At 44.8% G+C, this 16478-nt stretch overlaps 1 protein-coding gene across 1 annotated transcript in view; it reads right to left on the bottom strand.

Annotated features, from left to right (window-relative positions):
• The window catches only part of ANKRD29 (ankyrin repeat domain 29), a 368662-nt gene that overhangs the window by 43616 nt on the left and 308568 nt on the right, over positions 1–16478 (bottom strand). The window contains exon 8 of the mRNA XM_086966940.1: positions 15951–16046. Coding sequence (XP_086823066.1) covers positions 15951–16046 — 96 coding nt within the window. The remainder of the gene's footprint in view (positions 1–15950; positions 16047–16478) is intronic.

Raw genomic sequence — 16478 nt, forward strand, 5'->3', positions numbered from 1 at the left:
TAGTATAATTTACTATTCTAACTCCAGTCTATGCGGACAGTAGAGAAGGTGTTGGGTTTTAAATCCAAAACCTTCTCCCCCTTCCGCAAGTCTTTGTTACAACTTGCGAGGTAATGGTATGCGTTGTAACAACATGAGGGTGACGGTATCGTGGTAAGGGTTGTTTACCGACCAACTACCACTACACTAGACCACTTTCAAAAATGGGGTCATAGCACACTTTTCAATGCTTACAGTTATGCCTAGTTGAGGCATACGTGGGGCAATAGCGCAAAGTTAAGCTGGGCATTGAACTTGGGAAATAGGGGCATATGTATCAAGCCCTTTTCCCGTTCGCAAATGGGCGGATTCTCAGAATCCGCCCGTTTGCGAATGAGAATAGGCCTTTTGGGATGTATCATCCCAAAAGGTAATCAGAAATGTTGCGACTCCCTATTTTGCAAAAGCATTTAAGGAATCGCAAATTGCAATTCCTTAAATGCGATGTAACAAGCACCCAAGTTGTGCGATTTCTCCTTAAGAAATCGCAAATTACCACCAACTTCAAGTTGCGTAGCTAGCACTCTATGCGTTTCAGTTTTAGGAATAAAGAAGTAATTGAGGCAGGATGAAGTGACGTGTTTCCCGGAAGGAAAGATGTATCCTCTCTTACGTTGGTGAAACCGGGGTTAGACATCTGAGAGACCTATTGTTTCCAGAAATGGCTGTAATAAGGAGCGACTACTACTAGCTCCCTGGTTGACCTGAAGTCTGTCCAGCTCTTCATCCACTACTCCATTCCAGTCTCCTCCCAGTATCAAGGGACATATCGGGAGTTTGCCCATGAGTTTTGTATTCATTTCTAGGAAGGATGTAGCTAGAGGGGGTGGGGTGCAAATGTTTATCAGTGACAGCGGTTCACCGTGTTGGAGATCTGTGGTTGTTACATATCAGCCCCCTGTGTCAGTCCACAATTTTGTGGCGCCATACTGGAGGTGGCCCTTCAGTAAAATTGGCAATCTTCTAGAGCCTCTCACAAACCCAGAGTTAAAAACCGGATTGTAGCTGTATCTAGCTTGGAAGGGAGTTTTGTCAACCTAATAGATGTGTCGCTTAGAGTCGCTTAACTGTGCGAAGAAGAGCAGTCCTCTTGTCCAACATGATCATTGATGTTCTAGGAATCAAGGCATATCTGGTTGTTTAGGGTTGTGTTCCCGCTAGCGGTCATCAAGGAGGGATACGTGTGTGGGGAAAGCAGGTGCTGCTGTGGCTGCTGAGATCGTTTTTCATGCCAGAATCAGGGGAGAGGGTGTGGCCTAACGGCTATAGCAGTCGACCTCAAAGCTGGGGAACTGGGTTTGAGTCTCAGCAGGGATGCTTAACATCCTGTGATTCTGGGCAAATCACATAATCTCCCCATGAATAACAAAACAAGCATTTTCAATGCAATAGGTCTTGCATATATGAGAGTTTCAGCGATTGGCGATGCAATAGCTTAAACTCTCGCAAATGTGAGACTTATTGCATTGCACATTTTTTACTAGCAACCATGTGCCGCTTTCACATTTATGAAGGCCGCACCCCTTTCTTTAGACAAGCCGCATCTAAAGAAAGGGGCGTGTCCGACATTAAAGCGGAACCGTAGTATGGGGGCTTTAACATAAAAAAAACATCTGTTTGTCAAGTTGGCAAACAAACCTTTAATTTTTTTATATAAAAGCTTTCTTTTTAATGTCGGCCGCAAACCTCTCTTTAGATGCAATTTGTGTAAAGAAAGGGTCGCGGCCTCTATGAATGTGAAAGCGCTTCATAGGCGCCAGTAAACAAAATAGAGAAATAATAAGTAAGCACGGCCGCTAAATGCAGACGGTGCTGCTAAAATAAATGAATAAATAAACGTGTCTGCTATAGTTAAAGCGGACCACCATTAGTAAAAATGTAAATAAAAGCGGGGGCGTGCTGCAAAGTACTGGGTGGAACAGGGGAAGAGCATTAAATAAAATAATTCTCACCAACTTAAAAAGACCATGTAAGAAACCTGTAAAAGTTCTAGTCGTTATTGGAGGTAACAAATGCAGACAAGGTGGTACGAAGGAGGGACTAACAAGCCTAATAACGGCTCGGAAGCCAGCGTTTACGAAAAACAATGACACAAGCCATTTAAAAATATGGGCAGAGAGTGGGCGGGGCTTCAACTACTGCATGCCTCGCAGCACCGCATGCGCTGCCCAGGCTCAATCTAAAAATTCATGTCTCTATCTGTAACGTAATTGGTGCTCATGTAAAGCACTCTGATACCTTCGGGTCAAGTTTGTGCTATATAAAACAACAACAAAAAGATAGTAACCAACAATATTCCCCCTTTTCTCCCTATACTTTGGAACGGGGAAGCACCTGTCGCGGGGCAGAGTGACCCGCAATTCCAATGGGGCCTGGCTGGCATCGTGCCCTAATGTATCCTCACCCAACAGAAGCTACTGCGTTCCAGTGTGGTGCCTTTGGTGGTGCAGGAACTAGCGGTCTCCGGCACTGAGGTGGGGTGCACTAACAAGTCATTTTGTGCAGGACATCCTGCCTCATGTTGAAGGTGTATACATGCCTAATGTGCGTCTATTTATCGAGTTTAATGTCATTGAGCCACGGGAGAACTTAAGGTGTTTGGATTGTGTACCACTGCATCTGGGGGGTGGTGAGGGAGAGGCAGTTCTCATTCTTCCTGCTAAGCGAGTGAGGAGAGAGCCTTGGTGGAACCCTTTGTGGTCCGCCCAAGATCTCGATCATGTTGGTCTCCTGTAGATTGTCAAGGCATTCAAGGCCATCCCACCACGATGAATAGGAGAGGGGTTTACCATGCCCCAGGCCACAAACCACTGCGGAGGAGACCGCAGCACTCTTTAATGGGGAGAGGCTGTGCCACCATGTGGCAGTGTATGTGGGTGGGGTTGTAATTCATGTCCGTCCACTGGAAGACCTCTTCCGTGGTGTCAATGAAGATGGCCTTATCCTGGTAAATAACCTTGAGTTTGACCGGGGATAACAAAATATAACGATGTTCAAATCTTGTTGTCTTTTTTTGGAGGTAATGAAGGATTTCCGTTGGACTTGGACTAGTTTAGTGTGATCCGGGCAAATCATGGTTTTATGAGTTTCAAACATTATGACTCCTGTTATACGAGCATGACGAAGGATCGCATCTCTGACCACACAGTTTAATATGCGAGCAATCATAGAGTGAGGGGGTTGCTTTTGGGCCAGAGCCAGATGAGCCCGTTCAAAAACAAAGCAGGGTTCTAAAGAGGTTCTACAACTTTAGGAATGAGCGCAGCCTCTGATACAGGAATTTTTCTAGGGGAGGCCCTTCGCAACCTCAGGGAACCCCACAAAGCAGAGACTGTTTCTGAGGTCCCTCCCCTCCGCATCTTCCACACATGTGGCAAGTTCCCTGGTGGTTGAAGTAAGTCTTGTGATTGTTCACTGCATGTCGGCCATGGTATCTTCCACGTCTGAGACACGAACATCAGCCTCTACTATTCTATCGACAGCCCTGCATAAGTCTTGCCTAACCAGTGTGACATCAGTACCAACTGCCCCAATTTTGGTGTCTAGAGCCCCATGCGATTGGGCAATGGCTGTGAGTATCATGGGATATTAAGCCCAATGGAATCTGATACATCACCATGTTGGCCATCTGCTGTCTTTGTGGCTGCTTAGGTGAATTTCTCTAGTGTGCCTTGTTTGCTTGGCTGCAGCATTTTATCTTGGCCATAGTTAGTGGGACGTTTGAAGTTCTTAGCGGCCTCAGCAACCAAGACCCGCCAGCCCTATGGGTTCTCAGAGGCAGCACGAGCAGTCTGGCGAGCCTCGTAGTGGTCAGGCCACGGGAAGCGAGAGGTGAGGTCTCAAAGGTAGGAGGGTTTACCGAGCCCTCTTCATCTGGGTACAGAATGGAGTGTCCACAGGATGAAAAGCTAAGGCCCGCTGCTCTGATAAGCCAACACCACCAGAAGGGGTCAGAAAGCGGGCCGGCGGGAAAGAACTCCACGGAGAGTTTTCTACCCTAACACTGAAAATGAGCACTTCACCTGTGCAGCATCAGTAGTATTATCCGGGGGCTTCTCTGAGTCAGGCCCCTGGAGGACGGTGTTGTGCTGCACTCCAATGTTTCCCGAGGTGCTGTGGCCACACAGGCCCAGCCAGGTCTCGCCCATGAGTATTTTAATGCCCGAGATCTAGGCTGACTGGGCCCCTCAGCACTGCTGTGTGCAGTAGCTCCTATTCTCTCCTCGGAAGTGGCCGCTTTAATCTCAAGGCTGAACTCCCAAGCACTAGCCAGTAAAGTTGCACTCCAACAGGTGTGCACGTCTGGTTTAGGGCCTCACCTCCAGTTCGTTCCAACACCATGCCTCACATTCCGATCGTCATGGACTCCAGCTTGGTCAGCCCACCTGACCCCAGGAACAGCTGCTGATTCCTCTCCCCCCGGGGGACTGTAGGAATAATTTAGTGGAGGTAGTGGAGGTAGTACGCAGGATACAAAAGGACTTTTAGCAGGTAGCACGTAGACGAGTTAGCTTGACACCACCATCTTAGGCAGCCAGACCCCCCTCACCAGCCTTTTTGATCAAGCCTCAGGCAGTAGCAATAATATCACAGAAAGGGAAAGCTATATTAGAAGACAGAACTTGACCTAGACCACAATGGCTTCTTACTCATGAACCTCCATGTTGCCTACTTACGTCAGACTGTTTCAATCGTACTGCAGTAATTATCCCAATGTGAATCATGCTGTACTCCTTCATAATGTAGAGGGATGGACTAAGGTGGACATTTTGTGACTAAAACATCACTCTTCATTGTGACTTGATACTTTGAAGGCTGTCAACCTTCCCCTACCGGCCCTAGATGACATCACAATGTAGACTTCATTCCTTACTGAATGCAAGCAATCAGTTCACCCTTAGTCACACAACAGCATGCAGTGATATTTCTGTAAGTGAACAATTGATCACAGCCTGGATCGTTGCAATAACAGACTGACATCACTACTCCCTTCAATGCAGTTGTCACTTGCAACCAGGACTGGGCTATCGATTTCACTGAAAAGCTAAGCGTGCCCCATTTTTTAGTACCACAGCAGAGCAAAACTGGGCACTAAAACTCCTAAATCCACATGTGAACTAGAGAGAATGGTGGTTTCTAGGTCGAAAACAGAAGTCTGCCTTTCTTTAGGTAGCCTGCTACTCCCTGGACAGGAAAACGTGAACCAAGGAGGTCCATTTCAATTTCAAAGGATTACCATGGTCAAACCGCACAATTATTATTATTATTTATTTATTTATTATTATTATTATTATTTAAAACATTTATAAAGCGCGACTGTCACCTAGCAGGTATCCTGGCGCTGGTAGCTACTCTTGTGGTTTATTGACGGGGGTGGACTGGGACTGGCCGGTTTTACAGGGACAAGGGAAAGAGCCATGTTTTGATACGTTTCCTGAATGGGAGGAGATGAGGGATATGGCGAATGTCGACAGGTAGACTGTTCCATAGCTTGGCTGCAGCTACTCTGAACGATCTTCCTCCCATCCTGGCCTTCTTACATCTGGGCACTCTCGCGAGGCAGGCAGTTGTAGACCTGAGTGTTCTGGTGGGGGTATACCAAGAGAACAGACGTTGAAGAGGTCTGGGTCCTATTCCATGTAGTGCCTTGAAGACCAGGCAAAGGGCCTTGAAGGCAATGCGTTGCCTCAAGGGCAGCCAATGCAACTCGGCCAGTGCAGCAGTGGCCGAGGATCTCCTAGTCCATCCCAGAGCCAGTTTGGCTGCTGCCGACTGGACTCGTTGGAGTCTGTCCAGTAGAATCGCAGGAGATTCAAGCAGCAAGGCGTTGCAGTAGTCAAGGCGACTAAGAATAGTACACCTGACTACTAGTGCTCTGGCGGAGGTTGGAAGAAGAGGCAGGACTTTGCACAGTGAGCGCATAAGGCCGGCACAGGTTGCGACTGTTCTTGAGACCTGTGTTTCCATGCTTAATTGATGGTTGAGCATGACGCCCAGGTTGCGAACGGTGGTGACTGGTGGGGGGTTGTTAGGGTTTTCTGGGGGCCAGAACTCAGCGGGCAGCGGGCGGGGTATGCGACTTGCAGGGCAATACATCACCTCGGTCTTCGAGGAGTTGAACTGAAGTGAGTTCCGGTGCAGCCAGCATGCCGTGTCTCGTAGGCAGTCATGGAAGGCTTGCAAGGAAATGGAATCTTCGCCTTCCCACGAAAGAAGGAGCTGTGTGTCGTCCGCATAGTTTACTGTGGTCATGTTGTGTGACTTGATTAACGTGACCAGAGGTTTTAAGTAAACGTTAAAAAGGATCGGACTGATAGATGAGCCCTGGGGGACACCGTGAGGGACCGGGGAGAAGGCTGATTGGAAGGGGGGGAGGGAAACAGCCTGTTTTCTGTCGCTTAGGTATGAGTGAAACCAGATCAAGGCCGTGCCGTCGATCCCAGCCGCTCTCAACCGCTGGAGCAGGACCCTATGATTGACAGTATCGAATGCGGCAGACAAGTCAAGTAAGATGAGGGCCACAGCTTGACCCCTGTCTGCGCGCATTCGAAGCTCCTCCATGGCCGTGAGCACCGCGGTTTCAGTGCCATGGGCTGGGCGAAACCCAAATTGGAATTCGTCCAAAAAGTGGTGTTGCTCGAGGTGGGTAGAGAGACATTTACTAACCCAACGTTCGAGCACCTTCACTGGGAAAGGCAGGAGTGATATGGGGCGGAAGTTGGACAGACAATGCTGCTCAGCGTCCTGCCCCAAAGCCCATCATCACATGCTTCTTACACCACCAGCAATTAAGACAACAGATGGCTGCAGCCAAGAAATGTAAGGGCCAAACAATACATATCTACTGATTTTTCAATTCATATTAACCTCGGATGGAAGAAATTCCAATATCGACGCTCACGACTCAGCAAATTGGACTTAAGGTCTGGCAGCTAGAACCATAAGGTTAGCCACTATGGTCATCACAATGAATGGTACAACCAGTTTACCCTAATAAAGGGGAGCACATCCAAGCCTCTCTACACATTCTGAAATTGATATCTCCAAAGATTAAACAAACACCACTACAGGATCTACAAGACAGTCATTAGGGACGGATAATCGACTACTCACTATCCGTTTTGACAACTAAACAACCACACAGTAACAGTTTGACAAAGAAAACTGAGAGATCAACAAGATTTTTAAAGACTGAAACACCATTCCCTGTGAAGGACAAAGACCGCCCACCACATCTCACAGTTGTAAGATTTAGAAACATCTTCACTTTAAACTTGTATGTAATATTCTCACACCAAACTGAATCGTGACACGGATTTTCATGATCTACCACCATGACAGATAATCCATGAATCCTTATGCTTCCTCCAGTGATCTGTCTCTAGAATATGTTCTTCCCTTCACAACACATTAACAAATTAACCTTTCAGCACACTTGCTGTGATCCCAAATCCCCTGTCTGTGGTGGCTCTAGTGGTATGACGTGTCCTCTTGTCAAAGAAGGGGGCTCAGTTGTCAACATGGAATTGTGTATGCTATCGCTTCATTGTCTAATCATGAGCAGTGCCTTTAATTTAGACAATTAAATTGATACACTGCACCTTTATCTTACCCTACTAGCATTTGATGTATGCTTGAAAGCCATTCTACAATTTCCGATGAAGAAAGACTCAACAACTAGAGCTACTGCCCGCCTTGTTAAAATGTCTATGGCAACTCCAGTAGTGGTGCAACAATGACCCATGATTAGGCTGCAGTTTTGTGGGACTATGTTTCTGAACCACTGACACTACTGTCACCACTTGCCCTCCTCCACTTCCTTGTTTTCTTATCTGCAGCCACTGCAACACAGACCATCAGAACACTTACACTACCCAGTTCACAGGTTGTATCACCTTCAAAGGACAGGGAATAATACTGACTTTAGTCCCCCCGCCCCCCCCCCCCCCAACACATTGCCTATCCTTTCAACCTCTGATTAAAATGACAACACAGGGAAACCTCAGACCTCTCATCATGCTGAGACTGGACACAAGGTGATTAGCATTTGCAGACCATTCAGTGCCTAGCGCAACATTGAGTCACAAGAATTGCAGAACTGCCTTACTTGTCAGACACTGCTTATCCGTGATTTTTTTCAAGACTTAAAAGATAACAAGGGAAATTAGTTTTTCTGGCTAAAATCAACACCTTGGGATTGAAGTTCATCATAAATGTAATTTATGCTGTGAATAGTACCAAGTCAACTATCTCTTCACAGAATTCGACAAGCTAAGTATCATTGTGGGCGAAGACTGGAATGTTGCCAGTATACTTTAAGCAGCAGGTCATGTAAACCAAGCCACAAAAAATAAGGACAAAGCAATGCCGAGTGACGTTTTAGAGTATTACCATCGGCATAACCCGTTGAGATTTTGGTATTGATAGAAAAAAGATTAAACTTCCACGCCATGTGGACATGAACATTCCTAGAAAAGCACCTTGTTTCTCATCTTTTGGTAACTGCAGCCAGGCAAGGTTTTTTAGAATATTCTGGGAGGAATCTCCAATCATGCTTGATATAGACTTAAGCTTTCTATCACTGCTGGCAAAGAGATGGAGAATTAGCACCTCCAAATACAAATCATGTGTGCTTGCTCGTGAACGCACACACCCTACCCCCAGCAACATCCCGGCAGACCTGCAGGCTGATTTTGTTAGACTGTGATGGTGAGCGAAGAACGTGACAGCATTGGCAAATGTAACCTGTCATGACTGACGATTTCTTTTATCCAGCCGCCCATAAGACCAGCCCATGACCCAGCCCGGTAAGAAATTGCGATAGGGAGTAAGGCAAACTCACTTCCATCCCTTGATCCTGCCCCGGCTGCAGCCTGCTTTCTATGCCATTGGGCATATGAAGAACAAGTCACATCGAGAGTGGCTTAAATTACATGCTGGACTGCCCCGGGCATGTACAGCATACGACTTATGTATAGTGCCCATGTGAGGGGATTACAACTGAAACACCTCTCACAATTGCGTAATACACAGTGGAGCCAATAGCTCTCCTCCTTCTACAGACATATGCAGTTTATAAATGTAAACAAACAATGCAGTGGGATTGTTTCTTGACTTGCAACTGTTTTGCAGTAACAACCTGGTGAGGAACTGTTGAGCTGGTGTATCAGTGCTTTGGTATCCACAATAGACCAACGGAATATGCATCTTATCTCCGCAGCCCGTCACCCACATGTTGTTACAACGCGTTAGTTACCACGACCGCTTTGTAACAACGCATACCATTACCCCGCAAGTCATAACAATGACTTGCGGAGGGGGGCGCTGGATGTTGGAATAGTATAATTTACTATTCTAACTCCAGTCTATGCGGACAGTAGAGAAGGTGTTGGGTTTTCAATCCAAAACCTTCTCCCCCTTCCGCAAGTCTTTGTTACAACTTGCGAGGTAATGGTATGCGTTGTAACAACATGAGGGTGACGGTATCGTGGTAAGGGTTGTTTACCGACCAACTACCACTACACTAGACCACTTTCAAAAATGGGGTCATAGCACACTTTTCAATGCTTACAGTTATGCCTAGTTGAGGCATACGTGGGGCAATAGCGCAAAGTTAAGCTGGGCATTGAACTTGGGAAATAGGGGCATATGTATCAAGCCCTTTTCCCGTTCGCAAATGGGCGGATTCTCAGAATCCGCCCGTTTGCGAATGAGAATAGGCCTTTTGGGATGTATCATCCCAAAAGGTAATCAGAAATGTTGCGACTCCCTATTTTGCAAAAGCATTTAAGGAATCGCAAATTGCAATTCCTTAAATGCGATGTAACAAGCACCCAAGTTGTGCGATTTCTCCTTAAGAAATCGCAAATTACCACCAACTTCAAGTTGGTGGTAATTTGCGATTTCTTTGAAAAATGCACTGTTTGGCATTTTTCAAAGTGCCATGTGGCGCACATACATTAGGGCATGTATGTGCTCCATATGCAGACACATGCTCATTTCAGGGGTGCATCAGGGTCCTTATGACACCCTTGCACCCTTGAAATTATTCTCAATTTGCGAATAGGAATGAATGTCTTCCCATTCATTCCTATGGGTCTCCTGGCCCATAGGAATGAATGGGAAGGTGTTCCTTAATTGCAATTCGCAATTTGCTAATCGCAATTAAAGGTTGCCAAGAAATCGCTAACAATTTGCGAATTTTTAACTACATCTTGTTTGCGATTCTCAAATAGCGATTCTCAAAAAATCGCTATTTGAGAATCGCAAATAGAGTATTTGATACATATGCCCCATAGTCTTTCAAATGTTCGCAAATATTGGTTTTAATAATATGGGTGGTCACCACGTTTGCAATGCCAGCTCCCATGCGAACGGTAATGTTCTTATTGCGGCTGATAATTATCAATGTGAAAATCCACCTACATAGGATATGTTTTTTGCAACTGAAATTGCCATTTACGATCTGTGAAGTACGCATATGATGCTTCTGCGAAATTTGAATCTGTTATATTTGGGTACAGATGCACTGTTTGCAAATGCATGTTTGACTCTTATGCTCAAACCTTGTTCTGATGGGCTCCTAAACTTCGGGGTGTTGCTTTCATATAGTGAAAAGCTGAAAGCAGCAGTAATATATAGACTGTGCCTTTTGTAAAGATCTCTGACATGTTAGAAATCAAGAAATAACATTTTTACGAAATGGAACCTTATAATAACCATTCTAAAAAGAGGTGATTTTAAGGTGGGAGGTTCATTGTTCTTCAGCACTTAGTAAGATTTTAGAATTATTTGAACATTTCTAAAAACGAAATGCAACGAAATGCATTAGAGTTCGTTTCTATTTATGAAAATTATTGGTACAAAATAACCATGAAAAACATTCACGATTTATTTTCCAAGGATGACTATTTGTAATACTTACTAGAATCCAAGTTGCATGCTCAGGTGATTCCTGTACATAGTTCTTTGAGTTTATTATGATAAACATATAGTAGTGACATGCTTATATGCTTTATATTTTAACATTAACTTTGTTCACCGGTCCTCACACTTTTTAATGCTGTCCACTCATGTAAAATAACTTCACTGAGGCCCTGAAAACGACTAAAATATGTTCTCACAATTATTCAATTAAATGTTAAATACTGCAAAAAAGCTAAAGAATTTTAGTAGGGCCTGGGGGCACGCCTTATGACAAAGCTTATTTGCAGTGGTGCTTTTTAATTCATCATACTAATATATGCAGTTTAAAATATCGTAAGCAAGCCAAACATTTCATGTGAGATCGCCTGGAAGAGTGACATGCTTAAAATTGCTCAACTCAATATCTTATCTTCATTTTTTCTTACAAAAACTCATTTATATGATATTGAAAATATATTTTAAACAAAGGATTCCAAATGTGTAATGAACTCGAGAAGACTTCAAAGACATTTTTTTAAAATAAGTAGCAACATGGTTATGTACATGCACACTCAATGTGTCCGATACACAAAGTAGTTTTCCCATGTTAAAAGTGACGCAAAAGTGGTGCAAGAGGCTTGTAAATCTGCCCCGTAGTTTCCTAGTTTTATTGATTCGGAAACATTCCCAGGAGTGCCGGGAACACTGCACCATGCACAGTTTTTCCAGGTTTACCCTTGTGAAGGTCATGCGACTCTCCTTACAGTCACTGCCCAGAGACAAAATCCTGGAGGAGATTTACAAAAGAGTAAAAGGCGGTTGGAAGCACAGTGACAAACAAGATGAAAACCTGCGTCCATTCCTGGCCATTAAAGACGAGTTATCCATAGTAGACGGATGTCTATTCAGGGGTACGAGACTTGTACCTCCTGCAACTGTGAGGGACAACTTGGTCGAGCTAGCCCACGAAGGGCATTTGGGCATCACCAAAACCAAGCAGAGACTCAGGGAGAGCTATTGGTGGCCGAACATGGATCTGGTCACTGAAAGGAAAATTAGAGAGTGCATCCCGTGCAGTAACAGCGACAAGGTCCTGAGGCAACAGACGCCCCCCATGGTGAGCAGGCCGCCACCTTCTGGACCGTGGGAGGAGTTGGCACTGGACATCGTGGGCCCAATGTCGGGAGAACAGCGGACACCCTACATTTTGGTACTTGTGGATCTATACTCCAGATGGCCAGAGATAAAGTTTGTCAGCGAAGTCACGACAAAAACTGTCATCAGCTTCCTAGAAGAGGTGTTCATCCAGGAAGGGCTACCTAGCAACATTCTGACGGATAACGGTGTACAGCTATGTTCGAAGGAAATGGAAGACTTTCTGGAAGGGAGAGGCATCAGACACAAGCGTTGCGCCCTCTATCACCCAGAAACAAATGGCATGGTCGAACGTTTTAACAAAACCCTCAAAGAAAGCATCCAATTGGCCAGGGCCAGCGGAATAAGTTGGAAGGAAGAGGCGTGGAGACGGCTAGAAGCCTACAGGTTCACACCACATCAGACGACGGGAGTCACCCCGTTTGAATTGCTCTGCGCCAGGGTACCTAACACAAAGCTAACCCCAGGATGGATGGAATGGCACAAGGGGCGGTCAGATCGAACTAAAGAAGTTGAAAGCTTGAAGAAGCAAGAGGAAGCCATGGAAAGAAGGAAAGAAGGATATGACCGGCACAAGGGCACGCGTGTGGTAGAGTACAAAGTGGGAGACAGCATTAAGATCAGAGCTCGAACTGGGAAGGCAAGTTGGTCAGAGTACACTAACCCCACCAAGATCACAAAACTATTCAAAAATGCAGTCAAGACACAAGAAGGGAAAATATGGAACCTTGGGAGGGTTGTAAAATACCACCCGACAGTGAGAGACCCTGAGAATTCTAGGGGACGGGAGGGAGATCCCAGGCTGGACCTCAGTTCCACCACTAAGAGGCAAACCGTGGTCCCCCACACGAGCATCAGGTCTAGCAGGAGGGCGACCAGACCCCCAGGCCTTTTGATCAGTATGTTATGATGTAACTGTTGTTACCCTCCTGTCTTTGGTCTAGCCTCTTGCCAGGCCCAGGAACTATGATGGTCATTCGCCCCCGTTGGGTGCCTCTGTCTCACCTGGTGCATTCTACAAGTTTCGTTCTGTTCATGTTGTATTTCCGCAGGGAAGGGGGATGTGTGGTATCTTCCATATCAGAACTCCCCCCGGTGCCTCGCATGTAATGGAGCTGCTCGCGGTGACATCACTTAGAATGTCACCGCGACCAGCGTTCCAAGGCGAGCGCCGGGGACTGTGTGACAGGCTCGAAGAAGTGAGGCTGTGGCTGAGGTCGCGTTAATCTAGTCTTGCAAATAAAGACTATCTTCAATCACCACCTGGAGTCCGGGTTGTCTTTTTCTGGTGGTTGTCACAGAATGGTATTTACTTCAGGCCTGGAGTGGAGTAAATTTAGGACCTTTTATGTGGTGGAAATGGAATGGATGGGGATGTTCTAATACCCAAATGTAGGAGATTGTGGACTTTCCAAAACTTCCAAGGCAAACTACACATTCGATGCCCAGTTTCCGATCTCTTGCGTGGAATTTAAGGCTGTTAAGATCTCAGCACTTGTAACAGAGAACCCTGAACCCATAAATGGGGTTATGTCTATCAGGAATCCCTTTGTGAATATCTGGCAGGTGAGAAAAAGGTGAATTTGGTCATATGTTTATGATCAAGTATACCTTTTGAACAGGGCTGATATATGATTGTGTTGTACCCTTCTTTCTGGAGAGCTGTGGCTGTGTTTTCATTATACCTTGTCCTGGTACATCAGGGGCTCGTCGTAATTGCGTGTTTCTGAGTATGACACCCAGCGAGCTTTGAGTGGTTTCGGAATGGCCAATAGAGTTTCTCTGTACCTGCAAACCCGACAATAGGCACCTAAATTTCGACTAAGGGCCTGATTTAAGGTTTGGCATGTAGAGTACAGCCCATCAGGGTGGCACAGGACATTACTTCTGCCTCCCTGACAGAGTACCCCCAGCCAAATTTAGAAAAGACCACTGGCCCAGTGGCCATCTTTGTACAGTGAAGGCAATCGCTGTTTCGGCATATCTTTTCAATGTACTAAAATGCGGGTGGACAGACAGTGTCAGTTTTGACGGCCATCCTCCAAACGTTTCGCTTTTTTTGATTTTCAAAACCAAACTGCCAAAGCAGGAGTTTGTTTTTGAACAACAAAAAAATGAATGACCCCCCCCCCACCCTGGGAGTTTTTCTCACTTGATGTGGGGATCATTATAGTTTTTATTCTGACCCTCAAGCCGGGGTTTTCAGTGATTTTACTGAAATGTAGCCCATATACAGAGAGCAACCTCTAACAAACTTTGGCAAAGTCAGTGGGTCTTCGGTGTGGGACACACAGGAGAAAGCCATCAGAAGCCAACACAGATGGATATAGTTCTAAAGTAGACCCTCTTGGAATTCATTGCAAGCACTCAAGTGGAGGCAGGTACACCGAAACAGTCAGTAGTATTAGGTGAGAGATGAATACTCCACTGCACTGAGCAAAGATGTGACTGACAAAATCTCAAACCAATAGCTGAAAGAGGCTGATTGAAGAAAGCCAACAAAAGAATAGGCCTGTTTGTCAGCTGCACTCTCAAAAGCCAGACTTACAATCGAATTACATACTTTTTGAATGTAATACTGGCCCTCTAAGACAAGTGCCCTGCTGAGCAGTGGCAAACACAATTTCAAACTAAGCAATGGAAAGCACTCTTCTTGTGTTGAAAAGATTGTGAAAATAAAAACTCACTTAGTTGTAACACCTTTTTTTTGCTAAGTGAATTTAAATGCACAGGTGGTACGATGCATTCTCTTTCAACAGAAACTCATCAGGAAGCAGTAGTACAATAGTACAATATCGAATAGCCAAAGCAACATATAGACACCACAACACTGTGCTAATGTCATCTGAATGCGTTTAATAGATAAGTAAAAGGTATACCAGTCTGGAGAGTTTTAATGCCAATTTAAACCACCCTTTGCTATGGCACGAATGATGCCAAACCTCTGTGGGGCATGTTCCATGTATCCTATGTATAGGTGCAACTTCCCACCATAGGCGGCTTTGAACTGAAACCAATGGCCTGATGCGTAAAAGCCCATTCTGCGGATTTTTACAAATGTGTTGATACAGAAGGACCTAAATCCTTGTACCTGGAGCTCCAGTCAGTGAATGGCAATGACTCAAAAGGTCTGCTTAAAATCTTGGTTACCTCAGTATGTGGTTATTTATTTAGCACAACTGCCACCAGTGTGATGTTGTACAGCAGAAACAATGGAACAATCACAGGTAGACCTGCATGTTTGCGTGGAAGAAGGTTTGGTTGTAGTGGGTCCTATGTGCCAACAGTTGGTACAAAGCGTCAAGTACTGACATGTGGCCTGGTCGGCTTGTGGCAAACTCGCGACTGCCAGAATGCGTGCCAGGGTAATAGAGGTATGTCAGGTGAAACAGAGCTTTCTTCATGTAGCATCTGTTCTAATACCTGATTGATAAACCATTGCATGGTGGGTGTCCTAACCACATTTTTCACTCATAGCATGTGCAATACTAAAAGGTTTTCAGGCCTGACAAAGTGACAACGATGTACCACAATGCTCGTTAGGCCGTCTTCACTGCCTATTAACTCTTAAACAAAAATATCAGGAAATAATATAAAGAATAGAATATATTTAAAAGTATTTTTATATATTTTTTGTCTTAAATATTAAACAACAATTAGGGAGAAACATTAATCAACTTGACTTTGCTATGGGCCATTTCCTATAATTATTGACCTTTATAAAGAAGGGAAAAAACAAATCTTATACCGCCAACTCTTAGACTTATTTCTAATATGTATCCTCCAGTCTTCCTCCTCCACTCATAAATCAGTGTTTTAGAATTTACTTGGAATAGCTTTCTATGACCTACCTTTAGAATGCCAAGCTTAGGAGAGAATTTTAGTAATTCCTCTATTACATCGCTGTAGCCTTTGTGGGCGGCTTTGAATAAAGCTGTCGAACCATCCTATTACAAAAACAAAATGCGTAAATAACTTTACCTCAATACAGATTTTACATGTGAATCATTTTCATGTCATAATGGAAGAGTTGAGAAGAGAACACGAGAGATGGATTACAGTAAATGTAATTTTCAGAGGGGCAATGAATAGGGCAGAGGGTAGGAAAATGAACTTTACATGTGTTCTTCCTTCTATCTGTTCTGGTCCAAGCATTTCAAAGCATAGAGCTCCATCACTTCCCCACCCAGTGCTCACTTACATCACAAATATGTGAACAAAAAAAATTCTTACAAATGTGATTTCAATGTGAATTAATGGGGACACAAGTGTGAGTCCCAGTTAAAAAAGTTGGAAATATCAGAGAGGAGAATTAAGAGCCCGATTTCGAATGTGCTTGTAACAGAAGAAACTCTACAGTTTTTGGTAGTAACTCAAAA

Source organism: Lissotriton vulgaris, chromosome 4_1 (assembly GCF_964263255.1).
Source record: "Lissotriton vulgaris chromosome 4_1, aLisVul1.2, whole genome shotgun sequence".
NCBI classification, from domain to species: Eukaryota; Metazoa; Chordata; class Amphibia; order Caudata; family Salamandridae; genus Lissotriton; species Lissotriton vulgaris.